Source organism: Rhinolophus hipposideros, assembly GCF_964194185.1.
Source record: "Rhinolophus hipposideros genome assembly, chromosome: 8".
Classification (NCBI taxonomy): Eukaryota; Metazoa; Chordata; class Mammalia; order Chiroptera; family Rhinolophidae; genus Rhinolophus; species Rhinolophus hipposideros.
In genome coordinates this window covers 39,849,255-39,866,423 of record NC_138054.1, presented here as the reverse complement: position 1 = coordinate 39,866,423, position 17,169 = coordinate 39,849,255, and the positions used below count along the sequence as shown (strand labels likewise).

General features: G+C 37.8%; 2 protein-coding genes across 5 annotated transcripts in view; both read left to right on the top strand.

Annotated features, from left to right (window-relative positions):
• The first annotated feature begins 4,146 nt into the window (after window positions 1-4,146).
• RABGGTB (Rab geranylgeranyltransferase subunit beta) lies at window positions 4,147-13,049 on the top strand. 4 transcript variants are annotated; one of them, XM_081057961.1, is made up of 10 exons: window positions 4,213-4,233; window positions 4,693-4,837; window positions 5,456-5,563; window positions 6,995-7,192; window positions 7,997-8,102; window positions 8,919-8,971; window positions 9,057-9,167; window positions 9,895-10,020; window positions 11,664-11,813; window positions 12,194-12,501. In XM_081057961.1, exons 4-10 carry the CDS (start codon window positions 7,004-7,006, stop codon window positions 12,332-12,334), a joined length of 876 nt encoding a protein of 291 aa, XP_080914087.1. In that variant the 5' UTR covers window positions 4,213-4,233; window positions 4,693-4,837; window positions 5,456-5,563; window positions 6,995-7,003; the 3' UTR covers window positions 12,335-12,501. The 4 variants fall into 4 exon arrangements, with proteins under 4 accessions (XP_080914085.1, XP_080914086.1, XP_080914087.1 ...); XM_081057959.1 differs by lacking the exon at window positions 4,693-4,837 and having other exon boundaries at window positions 4,147-4,233; window positions 12,194-13,049; XM_081057960.1 differs by lacking the exon at window positions 4,693-4,837 and having other exon boundaries at window positions 4,190-4,233; window positions 8,952-8,971.
• Window positions 13,050-14,278: 1,229 nt separating this feature from the next.
• MSH4 (mutS homolog 4) overlaps window positions 14,279-17,169 on the top strand; it is a gene marked incomplete at its 5' end in the record, with an annotated part of 78,727 nt that continues 75,836 nt past the window's right edge. The window contains one exon of the mRNA XM_081057962.1: window positions 14,279-14,513. Coding sequence (XP_080914088.1) covers window positions 14,279-14,513 — 235 coding nt within the window. The remainder of the gene's footprint in view (window positions 14,514-17,169) is intronic.

Here is a 17,169-nt window from a genome sequence, read left to right as displayed (position 1 = left end):
GAATAAGACGTAATATTTATGTATCAGATATCCTACCACTTACATAAGCTGACTGTCTAGGGCTATTACAGCCAGGAGGGTAAGTAGAGTTGCCTACGTCTGTGAATTGATGGTTCCTAAAGAAGCCATTGTTTTATAAAAGATGTGATGTACTTATGGCAAGTCTAATGAATGTTTAAGGAATCCGCCATAGTCATCAATTTGCATAAAGGGATAAGAGATTATCCCAAGACTATCCTGAATTAAAAAAAAAAAAAGTTGCTGTTTATATGGCTTCCAGAATGACATCCATTAATTTGATTACATTACCCATGATCAATTAGTACAAAAGATCTTTGTAGATTAAATTCTACAGGCAACAGTGTTGTTTCTATTGTTGATTATACACATCAAACATTTCATTGAACTCATTGAATGAGGGAACTAATAAGATGTTAAAACTGATATAAGGGAGAATTTGAAAAACAGACATATAGGCAGTTAGAAATGCTTAAAAGTATTAATGGATATAAAATTGGTTAATAACCTATAGGACAATGAAATCTAAAGGGGTCTTTTCTACAGAACAGAAATCAGTTCTAGTTCACAGTTCATTTGTATTACTGTCCATTTTCTACAATTTAACTTCTAACTTTACAGAGTTGTAAGATAGCCTAGCCAACAGAAAGACAGTAACAGGTACCTAAACACTTCAGAAAATACCCCGAGGATCCATTAGACAATACCTAGCACTTCACTAAAAAGATACTCAGTATTTTCTTTCATCCATTTCCAAGTCTTTCACAATGTTTCCTGACAGCCTTTTCCTTGTGATCATGAATAATTTGCCAAGATTATTCTTGATTACAAAAAGGCAGGCCTCATGAATTTACTTTGCAAATACAGACAGGATTAACTTTTGTCTGAAACTTTTCATAAAGACACTCAAATTGGACTTTTAAAAGCCTCCGTAATTTGCTATCTAAATGCTAGGGAACCAAGCCCAAGAAATCCTCCACCTGATTTCTCCAGTAGTATGTAAGATTTTGGGACAATTTCTCTTCTCAGCTTCTTCAAAACTTACAAGGTTCCTGGATTGCCAAGAAGGGAACTATAGTAGCTTTCTATGCATTGACCTAACTACAGAGGGTGCCAAAACAATGTTTACACATTTAAGAAAGGGAAAAACTATTAAAATTGTAATACTCAATACATACTGATAACAAAAGATGAATACAAGTCACGTTTTGACTTCTGCAATTACAAGAGGTGCTGAAAGTGGTTAACATCTGCGTAATTTTAATAATTTTTTCCTTTCTTAATATGTGGATATGAGGTATGACACTTAAGTTCACGAACTTGCCACCGTATACTTACACTGGTGGCACTGTACAAACAGCTCAGTAAGGTTTCATAACCTTGTGTCAGTGTCTCACAGCTGTGTTAGTGTCGACGTGTGGCAGTGTCTTGCTGAGTGGCGTTTATTATTGCATGTTTTTTGTGCTGTTGAAAGAATGAGCTTGAATTAGAGCAATGAACAAACAGTAAGTTCTTGTTAAACATGTCAAGAGTGGAAGTGAAACGAGGGACATAGTTAGTCCAAGTTTATGGGGATAATGACACGAAGAAGACAGCAGTGTACAAATGGATTAAACGTTTTTCTGAGGGGAGAGAACGCATCACTGATGAAGAGATGTCAGGGAGGCCAGTAACGAGCAGAATTGAAAAAAAACATTTCAGAAATTCATCGAATTGTGTGTCAAAAATCGTCAGCTGACTATGAGAAGCACAGCAGATCGAGTAAACATCGATAGAGAAACTGTTTGGAAAATCTTAACTGAAAATATTGGCATGAGAAAGGTGTGTGCAAAAATGGTTCCAAAGGAACTCACCGATGAACAAAAGGAAAGAGAGTCAAAAGTTGCCAAGACATTTTGGAGAGGCAAGACCATGTTTTAGGCTATGTTATTCACTGGTGATGAAACATGGGTGTACTAATAAGACTCTGAAATAAAATGTCAAAGTGCACAATGGAAGTCAGCCAATTCTCCACGACCAAAAAAGTTCTGTGAGTCCAAATCAAGAGTCAAAATGATGTTGCCAACTTTTTTTTTATTAGTTTCAGGTGCACAAGGCAAAGTAATACTTAGCCATTTATCATTTATATCCCTCACACTGTGGACCCCCCTCCCCCCATCCACTATCTCTCTGACATCGCACCGAGCCATCACATTTCCACTGTCTCCACTCCCAATGCTGTACTCCGCCTCTTGTAAGTATATACATACATATATATACAAAAAGTTATAGTTGGCATTCATTATTGTTCAGCTTCAGGTGTACATTGCAGTGATCAGGCATCTACATCTTCACTGAGGTGGCCTCCCAAATGGGACACGTGTCCATCGGATACCCTACAAAATCTTTACAACATTATTGATTACATTCCCCAAATTAATTTTCAAAACCCCATGGCCATCTTGTGGTTACCGACTGTTTTCTAATCCCCTCACTTTCCCCCTTATCCCCACCCCTCCGCCCATCTAACCCTCAGCTTTTCCTCTTTGTCTCCAAAACTTTCTGATCAGTTCATTCACTTATTCTCTTCTTTAGATTCTGCATATAAGTGAGATCATATGGTTTTTGTCTTTCTCTGTCTGACTTACTTCACTTAACATAATGTTCTCTAGGTCCATCCATGTCGCCAACCTTTTTTTGATATCAGAGGGATGATTCATTATAAATTTGTACCAACTAGACAGTTAACCTAGTTTACTACTTGGAAGTGCCGAAAAGATTGCGTGAAAAAGACGAAAACGACCTGTTCCCCAACAATTCATGGCTCTTGCATCACAACAATGTACCAGCTCACACAGCACTGTCTGTGAGGGAGTTTTAGCCAGTAAACAAATAACTGTATTGATACACCTTCCCTACTCACCTGATCTGGCCCCCAATGACTTCTTTCTTAAACCAAAGATAAAGGAAATATGGAAAGGAAGACCTTTTGATGACATTCGTGACATCAAAGGTAATACAACGACAGCTCTGATGGCCATTCCAGAAAAAGAGTTACAAAATTGCTTTGAAGGGTGGACAAGGTGTTGGCATCAGTGCATAGCTTCCCAACGGGAGTACTTTGAAGGTGACCATTGTGATATTCAGCAAGGAGGTACGCAGCACTTTTTCTAGGATGAGTTTACAAACTTAACTGTCACACACGTCCTTTTTTTGACACCTCTGTATAAAGTCAACTTGTTTATTAATAGTGGGCTTGTCATACCTGGTTAAATGCAAGGCAGACATTTTCACATGAAGTATTAGAGGTGGTCATCACTGAATGATAAAACGCCCAAACTCACCAGAAATAGATAATTCTAAACTTATGTGCATTTAATAGCAGAGTCTCAAACTATAACTGGGAAATCAACAAAATCACAGGGAGAAATAATGAAATCTTATCATCGTAGATTTAACTGTATTGATAGCCCACATACACCACTGAATTCGTTCCTGAATTCAGTACATTTTAAGAGAATAGAGAGCCCCCATTTTCTAGTAGGTCTCAAATGATTAAGCATGAAAGACGTCCGAAAGCACAAATAAAAATAACTAACACTACACCTCGCAAATGTGAATTCTGTGGACAGCTCGTCAAAGGCACACGGTGTTTCTTTTTCGAAAGTAATGTCCAAATATTTCAGCTATTAGCACTTCCTGAAAAAGTGGGGAGCCGGACCCGGAACGGACAAGGCAAACTGGAGGGGAATATGAACATTTCCTTAACATTCACTAAAAAAATAAAAAATAAATAAATAAGTAAATAAATAAATAAATAAACAAATTAATTAATTAATTTAAAAAAGCAAAAGAAAAAGAACAAACCATTTATTGAACACTTATTACGTGCAAAAACTTGACTGATTACCAGGCACTTCGTATCTTCACAGAGTTCAAACATCCTCAAGAACGAACGATTTCCTCACAGTAATCGACATATTTAAATATTACTTAAAGCTGTTTTAGATCAACGGATGCGATTGTGAGACGAGAAAACGGGCACCAGAGACTGAGGGACAGGCAGCGACGACAGCTACAGGCGGCCGGTGGGGTCCTAGGGCCGCCGCGGCACAGGCGGGAGTCTGGTCGGCTACGTCGCGCCGCAGAGGGGGCCTGAGAGGCGCTTCTGCGCAGGCGCGCGCCGCCTAAATACGCCCAGGACTCGCTCTCGCTCTCTTTCCGCGGTCAGATATGGTGAGTGCGGGCGTGTGCTGCGCTCCTGTCAGGTGGTTCTGGAGTCGGCCGGGCAGGGTAATACTGAGCAGCTCCTCGACCGTAGGGTTGTGTAGCATGTATTGAGAATGGTTAAGACACGAGCCTTGGAAGGTTTCTCGAGGCCTCGGAGTGGGTGATGTGGTACTCAGCGTATGTTGCAGACCTCGCGGTCGCGATGGCCGCCTCTAATTTGTTCGGTAGGCCTCAGGAGTCAAAGGGCGGATGTCTTCATCTGTGGAAAGCAAGCAGGCAGGCCTGTCGGCGGTACTTCTTTCTTTTCCATATGCACATTGTGTGTGTTTTTTCCGATGGCTCGGAATCTTTAGAATCGTGGCAGGTGTGGTCGCGTTGAAGATCTCGTGAGTTTTAAATGGGATCTAAATGAAATTTACTACTTAATTCTTTTTGGTACGCGTCATGAACTGCTTGTGAATACAGTGCAGTCTCAACCACCAAGATGAGAGCGGAGAAGCAGAGCTGCGGCCTCACCACCAGGGGCTGGTTGCAGATGCAGAAACTAAGGCTAAAGCTGGAGAAGATGAGACTAAAGGGACTGCTTGCTTGGTCAATGGAATAACTTGGGGTGCGTGGAAAGTGCTTTGAGACTTGAATTTGTAGGATTAGTAAAATGTCATTAACGGAATTAACGGCAACTTTCGGGCTGGCTGGATTTTTATTTTAATGCTTCAGCTGGCTTTCTACCACATGTAAACACACCATGAGTTGCCCTGAATTGACAAGCTTTGATATTTTGTAGTGTTTATTTTACTTTTTTCCCCGTAAATGTATCGAGGTGACATTCGTTAGTAAAATTGTATTGGTTTCAAGTGTGCATTTCTATAATACATCACTGTGTATTTGACCCCCCGCCCCTCTTACAGCATTTGCTCTTTGAGGGAAAGATAAGCAACAACAGATGAAGGTAATTTTTTTGGTCTATGATGAGCTGGCATGTATTCTGAATCTGAAGTTGATTACGACTACTTTAGCTCTAGAATTACTCTGAGACCTGAAAAATAACCTTAATCTGTATGAGGACTTAAGTGCTGAGTTCTTTTTGGTCAGATACTTGGCAGTTTTTAAAATGAAAGGGTTTTTTGGCCAGATGAATTCGAAGTAAAAAGTTCAAATGTGTAATGAATATGCTCTGGGGTCAAACAAAAAATAAACATTTATGAAATCACGACTTTTATTTTGAAAGGGCACACCGCAGAAGGACGTTATTATCAAGTCAGATGCACCTGACACCCTCTTACTGGAGAAGCATGCGGATTATATCGCATCCTATGGCTCAAAGAAAGATGATTATGTATGTATAATTTTGTGCTGAAAGTTTATTTTAAAGGAATCAGACCATTCTGCATAAGCAGCCGGTATTTATGGCCCGTGTTTCTTAAAAATGGTATCCAACTTATGCCAAGCACTGAAGATACCGCCTTGAAATGCAGGAAAGTAAATCTTTGGACAATCTGAAGTTGAAAGTACATCAGAATTAACCATGGTTCTTATCAATACTTAGAGGTGTTGGCAAACAGTAGATTGCACATCTGCCCAGATTTGTAGGAGGTTTGAGGTACAGAATAGATTTTTACTTTTGTAGTTGAGGTGAGAAGACGTTAAATTTCAAGGTCAATGATGTCATGGCATGTATTACCTGAATTTGTGGCTGATGTGTAATAACACTGGCTCTAGAATTACACTGAGACCTTGAATAGTTTTCCTCTCTGGAACAATCTTAGAAAGAAGTAGTGAACAACTCAACTGAAAGTAAATACTGGGGTGCCAAAGAAATGTGTACAAGTGGACACTGGTCAACATTGCTCAAGTATCATTTCTCCATAATCAGAATGACATTTCTCATAATGTCAGGACCATGATGGTAATTTGGGCACCTCTTGTAATTGAAGAAGTCAAATGTGACTTGTATTCATCTTTTGTTACTGGTATATATTGAGTATTACAATTTTAATGCAGTTTTTTTAAAATATACATTTTTTTTGCCACCCTCTGTGTTTCCCTATTGTATCCAAACAGCTGGATTATTTATCATCTTGGAAAACACCTAGTATTTATAAATTCTTAAGTTACAGATTCCCATAACCTTGTAATTGTGGAGTTGTTAGGACAATGTTTATTTTTTTGCTGGATGACTAAAGGATTATGGCTTGACTTACTCTTGACTGTTTATCTACTGTTCACCTATTGATGTCTTTAAACCCTAAATTTGGGTTCATAGCAAACCACTAAGACTACTCACCAGTTTCAGACCTTTTAAAAGGTAAACAAAGCATTGCTGACTAGCAAAAATTTGTTTCTGGACTCTTCATAGCAGTTTTTATAGCTAACTTTCTCTTACCTTCTTCATGCTTTGGCCAATTTGGTTTCCGAGTCATTAAATCATTTACTAATAGGTAATAAATGGGTTTTGTACAGAGCCCATGTGTTTAAAAGAATAAATGTCTAATCTATGAAATGTTCTCCCTGAACTTGAAAAAGAAAGGTCTTTTATACTTGTGGTTGGCTCTTGGGAATGATTAAAGCTCTATTTGTCAGTCAAAGGTGAGTTTGTCATATGCTTCTCAGATATTGGCCCTCAATCCTCCAAAGTTGAGAGCCACAAATTTAAACTCACTACTACTGATAGGATTAAATGAAGTAAAAAATAACTGGCTAGTTAGCTTTATGTGTTCAGTTTCTAACCTGGCATCGATTCAAATTGGCACTTTTAATTGTATTTTAGGAATACTGTATGTCTGAGTATTTGAGAATGAGTGGCGTCTATTGGGGTCTGACTGTAATGGATCTCATGGGACAACTACATCGCATGAATAGAGAAGAAATTCTCACATTTATTAAGTCATGTCAACACGAGTGTGGTGGAATAAGTGCTAGTATCGGACATGATCCTCATCTTTTATATACTCTGAGTGCTGTCCAGGTAAATTAAATTTAGTCTTGGTGTCGTGTATACTCTTACCTGAGTGGGAAAGTTGAAATGAGTTACTAGGAAGTTGACAAAAGTGGTTACCCTAATCTTTGCAAATGAAGTCTGTTCTACAAGGTCAGTGATGTGATGGCATGTATTAGCTGAGTCCAAAGTTGATGAAAATTCTGAAATGACACTGAGACCTTGGGTGGTAAAATGTTTATTTTTAATATGTAAATATTTGAAAATCACTAGATGGAGTTCACTATTTTATTTATTTTTATTTTTATTTATTAGTTTCAGGTGTACAAGACAAGGTAATACTTAGACGTTCATCATTTATATCCCTCACACTGTGAACCCCCCTCCCCCCATCCATTATCCCTCCGACCTCACACTGAGCCATCACATTATATATATAAAATTATAGTTGGCATTCATTAATGTTTAGCTTCTGGTGTACAGTGCCATGATCAGGCATCCACAGTATCCCTGAGGTGGTCTCCCAAATAGGACACATGTCGAGGTCACTATTTTAATTTTGATAATAGTGAAGATCTACAAATAAGGGTTTAAATTATAAGTTAGATTCAAAGTCTTGAAATGCTAAGTTAACAATTTTTATATTTTTCTATGTATAAAAAGGTTTGGGTTTGTTGCTAATATCTATAATTGCATAGAACGTGGTCTGCGTGGTTGAGAACAGTTCGCAATATATACATAGACAAAGGACATATTGATTTACAATTTAAAGGTACTTAAAGAACATTGAAACAAACTTTGAACATGTATTTAACATGGTTTTTTTTCTTACAGATTCTTACTCTCTATGATAGTATTAATGTTATTGACGTAAATAAAGTGGTTGAATATGTTCAGAGTCTACAGAAAGAAGATGGTTCTTTTGCTGGCGATATTTGGGGTAATGTTATTTTCATCCATGGTACCCAAAATACCAATATTGAAATGTTTTGGTGCTTATTGTAGTGATAAACTTTGTTGCAAAGTTTTAATTACAATAAGTTGGAGGCTTTGCTAATTTTATGAAGGAGATTTTTAAGTTTTTCATCTTTTCAGGTCCCACTAAGCAGCTGGTCTAACTGCAGTTAGTCTGCCGGAAGTTCCAGCATGCACTGTGCTAGTTATATCAGCACACAGGAGCACTGGAACAGAGGGGGCCAGTCTAAAAGATAAGGTATGTGAAATTTCCCCCCCCCCCCAATATTTGGTGGCTTTGTAAAGTTTTATAAACTACTTACTGGCAAGGGGGAAAAAATTCAAACTTTACAAGCTTACTGAATGTTTGAGTGAAGGGAGAGGATAGTATTTTACTTGATAAATGTAGATAATGTCTACTATAGGGCTGAATACAGTGCAGGGCGAAGAGACCAGCTGCTTCATGGGATGTGAAAATCTGCTTTTATATAATAGGGTAAATTTATTAGAAATTGTGTAGTTTTTAGCTTCTGGTTAGTTGCCTCTCCCCACCCCCTTCTGGGCACTGTATGTGCAATGTAAGATAATTCGCTGTATTTTTCTAGTTCTTAGTTTCCTTAGAAGTAAAGTGATTGATTGCACTTAGCTTTCTTACTGGCTACCTAAAATTAAATTTTAAGCTTGAGCTATATTGGTGTTTAACTGGTAGTTGTGCAGAGTTTTTTAGTTAACTTACACTGTATATTATGATCAGAAGCCTCTGATAACACTTACACTTTTGTTTGATCCCTTTTATTTTTAGGAGAAATTGATACAAGATTCTCTTTTTGTGCAGTGGCAACTTTGGCTCTATTGGTAAGTTTGGAATATTGTATTGGAATGAAATAGTGTTTATGGTTACTCTGGAATTTAATAGGTGCATTTTTTTGTTTATTTGTAGGGAAAGCTGGATGCTATCAATGTGGAAAAAGCAATCGAATTTGTTTTATCGTGTATGAACTTTGATGGTGGATTTGGTTGTAGGCCAGGTTCTGAATCCCATGCTGGGCAGGTAATATATTAATGCAGGTTAAAATACGTTAATAGTAATTTTAGTGTCTTAAATATGAATGAAGTTATTAACTGAATGTACTATAATGTGGGATGTTACATGAGTTGTTTAATTGCTGATTAAGTATTTTTTACAATAGTTTGCTTTACATACCGTGTTTCTCCGAAAGTAAGACCTAGCCAGACAATCAGCTCTAATGCGTCTATTGGAACAAAAATTAGTATAAGACTCTGTCTTGTATTATGTTAGATAAGACCCAGTCTGACATTATAGTAAAATAGGCCAGGTCTTATATTAATTTTTGCTCCAAAAGACGCATTAGAGGTGATTGTCTGGCTAGGTCTTATTTTGTGGGAAATACGGTATATTCCCTTTGGTGAGGCCCTCTGACCCAGGCAAACAACTAAGCAGTTGAAAACATTGTCTGTTCCTGTCCTGAACACACCTACTTGCTTGTGCCAGAGAACATTGTATACACAAATGGTTGTCAGATAAAATGCTTTTAACCATGAAGAAATTTTGACAACAGTAACTCCTTGAAGAGTTGGATCCTAGTAATAGTATGCTTGGATTTGTTCAAATAACTATATTTACATGTTTGCACTTCAAACTGTTCATTTGTCAGGAAATTTATAGACATAAAATGAAATTTGAATAATTTTGAGTTTTTATCACTATCACTATTGGAAAGTTAAATACACCTGTATTTTTATGTCTGTAATTTTAGATCTATTGTTGCACAGGATTCCTGGCTATTACTAATCAGTTGCATCAAGTAAATTCTGATTTACTCGGTTGGTGGCTTTGTGAACGACAGTTACCTTCAGGTGGACTCAATGGAAGGCCAGAGAAGGTATTGTTTCGTAAGATAACTGTTCTAATAGCTTTATAACCTTGAGTACCACTTATCTTAGATTTTTTTCAATATTGCTCTTCTTATATTCCCTCTTACCTTCTCAGTTTTGCCTCCAAAGAAATGCCCTTCTCAAAAGTAAAACATCTAGTTGAAATCCTCATTTTACCCTGGTGTCCATTTAAAAGACTTTTGATGGAAAGATATGCGTGGTGCACTCTCATGTTCTTTTTACAAATTTTGTCTTGTTCTTCCCTATCCTGAAATAGACTGTTGAGTTTTCTGAAGGAAAATACAAAAATGACAGATAAACTTAGCTTTAAAATATATTTGTATTCATACATAGTATTAATTTTTTAAGTTTATTTTTTCTCCTATCTTTCTGAAGTCCTGTGTTTTCAAGCGTTGAAGTGAAGCTATTCGATCAAACTTACAGTTCTGGACCTATACCAGGGGGAATCAGTCATGCATTAGAAGCTTTATATCTGAGAGCCAGAGTACTTTCATGTGAACAAATGCATCTTATACAGAAATTTTCATGTTGACTTAAATATGTGAAAGGACAATAGATTTGTCAAAGAGATTTTTTAAAAAAATTGTTACAGTTTTCATTTAAAATGTTTATTAATTATTTTAAGAAAAACATAATTTTTGGCATTTGTATTTGGAAGACAGGAATTAAATTTTCCTTTAAGTCAGTTTAGCTCACACATTATGTTCTAAATTGGGTCTGTGAGGGTCAGATAGTAAATATTTTCAGCTTTGTAGGACATGGTCTTGTTGCAGCCAAATAACCACTCTGAAGGGCAAATGCTGCCATAGGCAATGAAATGTGTGGGCATGGCTGTGTTCCAATAAAATAACTATGGACACACTTACATTTCATGATTTTCCTGTCACCTTTCGTTATAATGTAGATTTGGCTTGAGCTGGAGCTTGCTGGGCTCTGGCCTAAAAAATGATAGGTGGTTCTTTCATCATCTTTGTTTAATTTTGCGTGCTTGATATTTCTGAATAAGTGAAGGGGTAGGGAAATAACCACATGTGGGTTATAGTTAAGGTTCAATGGCAAACCTGGGCAATTTCCACTATTAGAAAATGGTGGGGATTGCCAGGAACTTGCATTTATAATCTAGGACAGCTGTTAATGTGCCTGTGAATCCTTTCAACAAGGATCTTGTTGAAATGAAGATTCTTAACTTAGTCTAAGGTGAGATCTGTATTTCTTAAACTCAGGTTGACCTTTTTTTGAGGAAACAGGCTTTAGGTAATTTTTAAGCAGGTGTCTGCCTACCTGGACAACACTTGTTAGAAATGCTCTACCTGGGGAAATGGAAAATACATCACCATGGATTTCATGAGCCTCACCTCCAGCTTCTTGGGTAAGGAGCTGAGTTAGGCATTCATTGCAGATGGAAATAAAACTAATACATGAAGTATTGAAATTGAAACATACAGCATGGGTTTCTGTAGATTGGAGTGTTTGGTCTCTTTTCCAGTGATTATCTTTAATACTAAGCAGTTGTATTTATAGATTTCCTCATTTCAAACACTGCATGTCAGTATATCCCTTGATTTCTTCCCATCCCCCATGTGTGGACTGGACAATAAAAGGCAATTTTGGCATTTTTTTCCCTTCCTAGTTACCAGATGTATGCTACTCATGGTGGGTGTTGGCTTCTCTAAAGATAATTGGAAGACTTCATTGGATTGATAGAGAGAAACTGCGTAGTTTCATTTTAGCATGTCAAGATGAAGAAACAGGAGGATTTGCAGACAGGCCAGGAGATATGGCAAGTATTATTTCTGACATCTTCATATAACCATTACATTCCAATGTTGCTTTGCATTACTTTTATGGTTTTAAGCTATTCCAGACTTAGAAATGGGTATTTCCAAGAGTTGCTTTCCAAGTAGGATGCTTTTTGGGGTAATTTTTGAGATTATATGAAGGACATAAAGTTTACAGATACTTTTCATCACTTACTGCCAAAACATTAGTCTATGGTAAAGATCCTGTGTTAAAAACCACAATGTTTCATTTTTATTCAGAAAATTTGAAGCATACATTCAAGTAAAGGAAATGTAATAGGCTACAGTGTAACCATGATCCAGAAGCAGGATTTTAGAAGTTTTCATTTTGTAACACTATAAATTCTTATTTTTTTAATAGGTAGATCCTTTTCATACTTTATTTGGAATTGCTGGCTTGTCACTTTTGGGAGAAGAAGAGATTAAACCTGTTAGTCCTGTGTTTTGTATGCCTGAGGAGGTACTGCGGAGAGTGAATGTTCAGCCTGAACTAGTGAGCTAGATTCACTGATGCAAAAATTGCTTAGTATAGTTTTGCCATCTTAACATTTCTTTATTTGAATTTCTTATCAAACTTGAAAATCACTACTGTGTTAATATTTTGTATATGAATTGTGTTAATTTTTAAGAAGTTATACATATTGTAAAATAAAAATATATTGCATGTGTCTTCAGCTTCAGATTTTCTTCTAGAATGCTGTTACTCTTTTGAGTACAATATTTTGTTTATGCTTCAGTGTATTTATATTTTCCAAAGCAGTAATCTTTAAGAACTGTTTGTTTAGTTGAAGAAGTCTTGTGTTCTATTTGATTTTTTCCGTATGCTCCTTTCGTGTTATTGGTCTGTGTCAATGATAAAAATTGATAAACCTCATTTAAAATATGAATTAAAGATTCATAAAAATAAATGACTTGAAATTTGGGAATATTTTATAAATTGTGGTTATTCTGAGGTAGTTACAAAGTAACTTAGATAAATGGCAGTTCACCATTTTAGACTAGGATTGGAATTGTACTATACTGTATTCTCAATTTTAACATTTTATGTCAGAATGCCAGTACCCAAGGGATTTTAGCCTTTTTTCTCCTATCAATAAGAAAACGGACAGTGATAGTTGCCACAATATTTTTTGTAGCTGTGTTTTCAGACTAAAATGAGCACAACTATTCTCCAATAAGTCTTTACAATGAAAATAAAGTATTTTAATGAACCTTTTTTTTTTGGAGTAGGAGGTTGAAATTTCAAGCCTGCATATTTGAAATTACCTGTGCAATAGTCATTTTAGGAATAGGTTTACAGGTGAGTAATGATGGTTCATTTAACACACCATTGACCAGTAACTTGGTTAACAACCTGGAGAATACAGGGTCTTAAATGAGATTCTTGCAATACCTAGCATTATTTTGACCATTCACTAATTTAAATAGTTGGCTAAACAGCAGTATTTTGTTTGAGTTTGGAAGTCATTGGATGAAACATTTAAATGCTGTCATTGGAAGTATTTGAAGTTTTGAGGGCTGCAATCATTGCATGTGGGTGAACCAGGCTGTGAATACCTGATTTATTGTGATATTGCATGAACTAAGTTTTAAATGAAATGTCTTCTGATAGTAACCAGATTATTTTCTAAATCGTGCCACCTCTATGAAGTTGGTACTATTTCCATTTTCAAGGAAAGTAAACAGGTACAGAACTTAATTTCCTAGCGGTCATTTGCTGTGAAGCTGGATTTTGAGTGTGTAGTCTGTTCCTAATGAAAACCTGTGTGAAACCACAGTACAAGAAATGGAGATTGGGAATTGTTTTTAAAGCTGTCCCAAGAAAATCCACTCTTTACATGGTTCCTCCTGTGCTATGCACACAGGTTGAGGGGCAGTTTTGCAGCATTTAATACAGCCTTGTGGTTGGTTTATGCTGTATGGTGAACGGCACTTATCCTGTGTTGAGCTACAAGACCAATGTCAGATGGGTTGTGCTAAAGTGAGCATTAAATTTGTTTCTGCTATTGTAAACATGAGGTTCACAGCGATAGTTTCTATGTTTCAAAAGAAGCTAGTGTATTTGGGGGTATGTGGGAAATAAGCATCAGACGCCTTGGGATAAAGGAAATAAGGCGGTGTGAATCGGGGCTTCCAAATCAGATGGTCATTGGTGGGCCATGAAGAATTTTCAGGTGATTACGGTTTGAGGTGTACTTCAGATTAAGCTAAACCAAATCGTGTGGGAGGGGTGGGATTAACTGCTGGGGCATTTTCAGGTGTGGGTGGGTGAAACGTGTTGGTCTGGAAAGCTGGGGCCCGGTGCGCCTGCGCTGAGGGGCTCCGCGCCTGCGCCCTGTGGCTCCGTGGTTCTGCGCATCCTCCCGCCTTTTCCCCCGTGGCTTCTGTTCTTGGGCCGCGTGAGGGGGCTCTGAGGAGCTCTTACTTGGGCCTGAGGTTTGTGAAGATGCTGAGGCCTGAGGTTTCCTCGCCCTCTCAGGTCCCTGCGGCTTCCGTCTCATCCATAGAGGCTCCGTCACAAGGCCCCCGCTACAATTTTGGACTCCAGGAGACTCCTCAGAGCCGCCCTCCAGCCAAGGCCTCTGCCTCCACCCCGCTGGGCACGTCCGGCGCCGCCGGCGACCGCAGCAGCAGCAGCAGCAGTCTCCTTTGCCACGCGCCCAGCGCCTGGCCAGCTCAAGGCAAGGAGTGGTTGGGCGAATTCCCTATGGCCTAGAGGCCTGCAGCTCCTGGACGTTCAGGGAGCAGTGATTGGTGCTCAGCGCAGGGAAGCTTCAGTTGTGGTTTGGTTGGAGGATGGGAATGGGGCGCTCTGACAATTGATGGCCTGGGTAAGATTGAAAGTCTGGACAATTCAAATTGCTCTTATTACAAGGCTGTGAAGGTGGATGGCTCAGTTCTGAGGAAAGCTGAAATATCTGGTATAAGGTCCCGCCTTCCCCTAACACTCCCCCCCCCAAAAAAAAAAAAAAGGACACTTGACCCTTGAACAATGGGAAGGGGGGTGTTAGAGTCACTAACCCTGCCCAACTGAAAATCCCTGTATAACTTTGACTTTCCAAAACGTCACTAATAGCCTACTGTTGACTGGCAGCCTTACCCATAAAATAGTTGATTAACACGTTAAGTTGTATGTTACATATGTTGTATACTGTATTCTTTGAAGAAAGTAAGCTAGAGAAAAAAATGTTATTAAAATTATAAGGAAAATACATTTATAGTCCTTACTGAAAAAAAGAAAAAGAAACACAAACCTGTGTTCAAGGGTCAACTGTATTGACAAATGCTAGAATTTCTGCTCGAGTTTGACAGGAGTGGTGAACTTCTTGATTCCTGAACATAAATCTTCTAAGCCTTCTCTGAGTGATGAAAATAGATGAAATTTTATCTAATTCAGGTTAATAGCATATTTAATATTTTAAATATTTAAATGTTTTAAAATTTAATATTTTAAAACAAGGTGAGTTCAATTTGTTTATTTTATATTTGGTCACCCCATTTTTCATCTCATGTAACCTTTTCACTGTATTTAATATTCTTGACCAGTCTTCTTGAATTCCCTTTATTTTGTTTTCTTGATTTCACTCTCCCAATTATCTCCTACCTTCCAGAGAACAGCCATGCTCACCTTTGTTAGTTTGCAAATTATTGGTTTGTTCTTAGAGGATTTTTCTACGCTTCTTCCAATTGGCTGTAATTATCACCACAACGACGGTTTCATCTGTGCTCCAGATGGATTCCTACGGATTCCTATTTCAGACTGTCTTCTGAAGTTTCTAGTGAGGGACCAATGGACACCTCGGCCTCAGGATATAATTAGTTGAATTCATGTCTCTGCAGCTGCTCAACAACCTGCTTCTCTTATTTATCGCAATCATTGGGTTGCCTAAATTTTAAACATAGAAGACTTCAACAATTCAAGTATTCCCTCACGTAACATCCAAATGTAGTCCTATATGTATCTTTATGTTTTAAATAATTCTGTACACCTTTCTAACTCTGTGCCTTTACAGGCCTGTATTATTTTGTCTGAATTGCATCAAATTCCTAAGCATTCCTTCTTCCAAGTTTAGTGTCACCAGAGTCATATGGAAAAAGTACAGTATAGGGAATACAGTCAATAATATTGTAATAAGTATGTGCAGTGCCAGGTGGGTACTGTATGAATTGGGGATCACTTTGTAAATTACGTAATGTCTAAGCACTATGCTGTACACCTGAAACTAATAAAATAATATCGATGTCAACTGTAATTGAAAAAAAAAAAAGAAAATGAGATTTAGTATGAAAGGTGTTTTAAAGAAACCTGATATTAAAACAATGGTTTTGTAATGTATGAAATGAGGAATGAGCGGCCATTCCAACAATCATTTACCGAGGTAATTCAAGAAGTACTTATATTCCAAGGGCTGCCTTGTTTTACACAAGGTCTAGTGTTTTCAGGCCCTATCCTCTTTACCACCTCCTCTGAGAACTGGTCACAATTCTAAAACCCACACATTTCTTCAACTTCACCAGCATCAGTCATCCATTGACTCTACTACGCTTTTACTGCCCGTTACCCCCACTGCCTGTGCTCACTTCTCTCTTTAGGAATCCTAAATTCTATGATCTATCATTATAATTACTTTTTTCCATATACCTTTGAATCCCTTTATTCTCACCTAGTAGAACCCAACCCTGGTTAAATCCAACCCTTGCACTAATGTGCATCTAGACACACAGCTGAGCAAAGCTAAAGAAAATCACAATGTTGATAACTGGTGTTCCTTTAAGTCCTTGACAACCAGCCTCAAGTGGGCCCTTGGAGCTTCCTTGTAGTCTTACCACATTTCCCTAGTTCTTGCTGAAATTGCTTGGGTTCAGATCACCACATTGGTAAATCCATTGGTATGTTCTCATACCTCATCTTATTTGAATTATCAACAATTTAGCACTTTGCAACACTCCTTGAATTATATTCTTCACTTGCCTTCTAGGCCCCCTCTATGTTGCTTCTCTCCATACCACACCAACTGTTTCTCTGATATCTGCTCCTGTTCTCTTAACATTGAAGTGCCTCAGTGCTCAATTCTAAGATGTTTTCTCTATCTACTACATCCACTCCCTTGATGATCTCATCTAGTTTTGTAGGTTTGTATACATACCATTGGTGGCAGAGATGGTGCAATCCTCCCTCCTCCCCCCCAAAAAACAAACTATTTTGAATATATCATCTGATTCTTGTACCCGTACAAAGGAGTTAGATTTTATCATATGGTGGCTATGGGGACATGGATTTTTAAGAAAGGGAGACATACATTGAAATTCCCTTTTCAGAAAGATCACTGGTTATGA

Bases quoted from the DNA above. Each gene is read 5' to 3' on its own strand.
- RABGGTB (XM_081057958.1), top strand. From the start codon at position 4,231: ATGGTGAGTGCGGGCGTGTGCTGCGCTCCTGTCAGGTGGTTCTGGAGT. The intron at 8,972-9,056 runs GTAAGTTTGGAA...GTTTATTTGTAG, and splicing joins TGGCAACTTTGGCTCTATTG to GGAAAGCTGGATGCTATCAA. The intron at 10,021-11,663 runs GTATTGTTTCGT...TTCCCTTCCTAG, and splicing joins TCAATGGAAGGCCAGAGAAG to TTACCAGATGTATGCTACTC.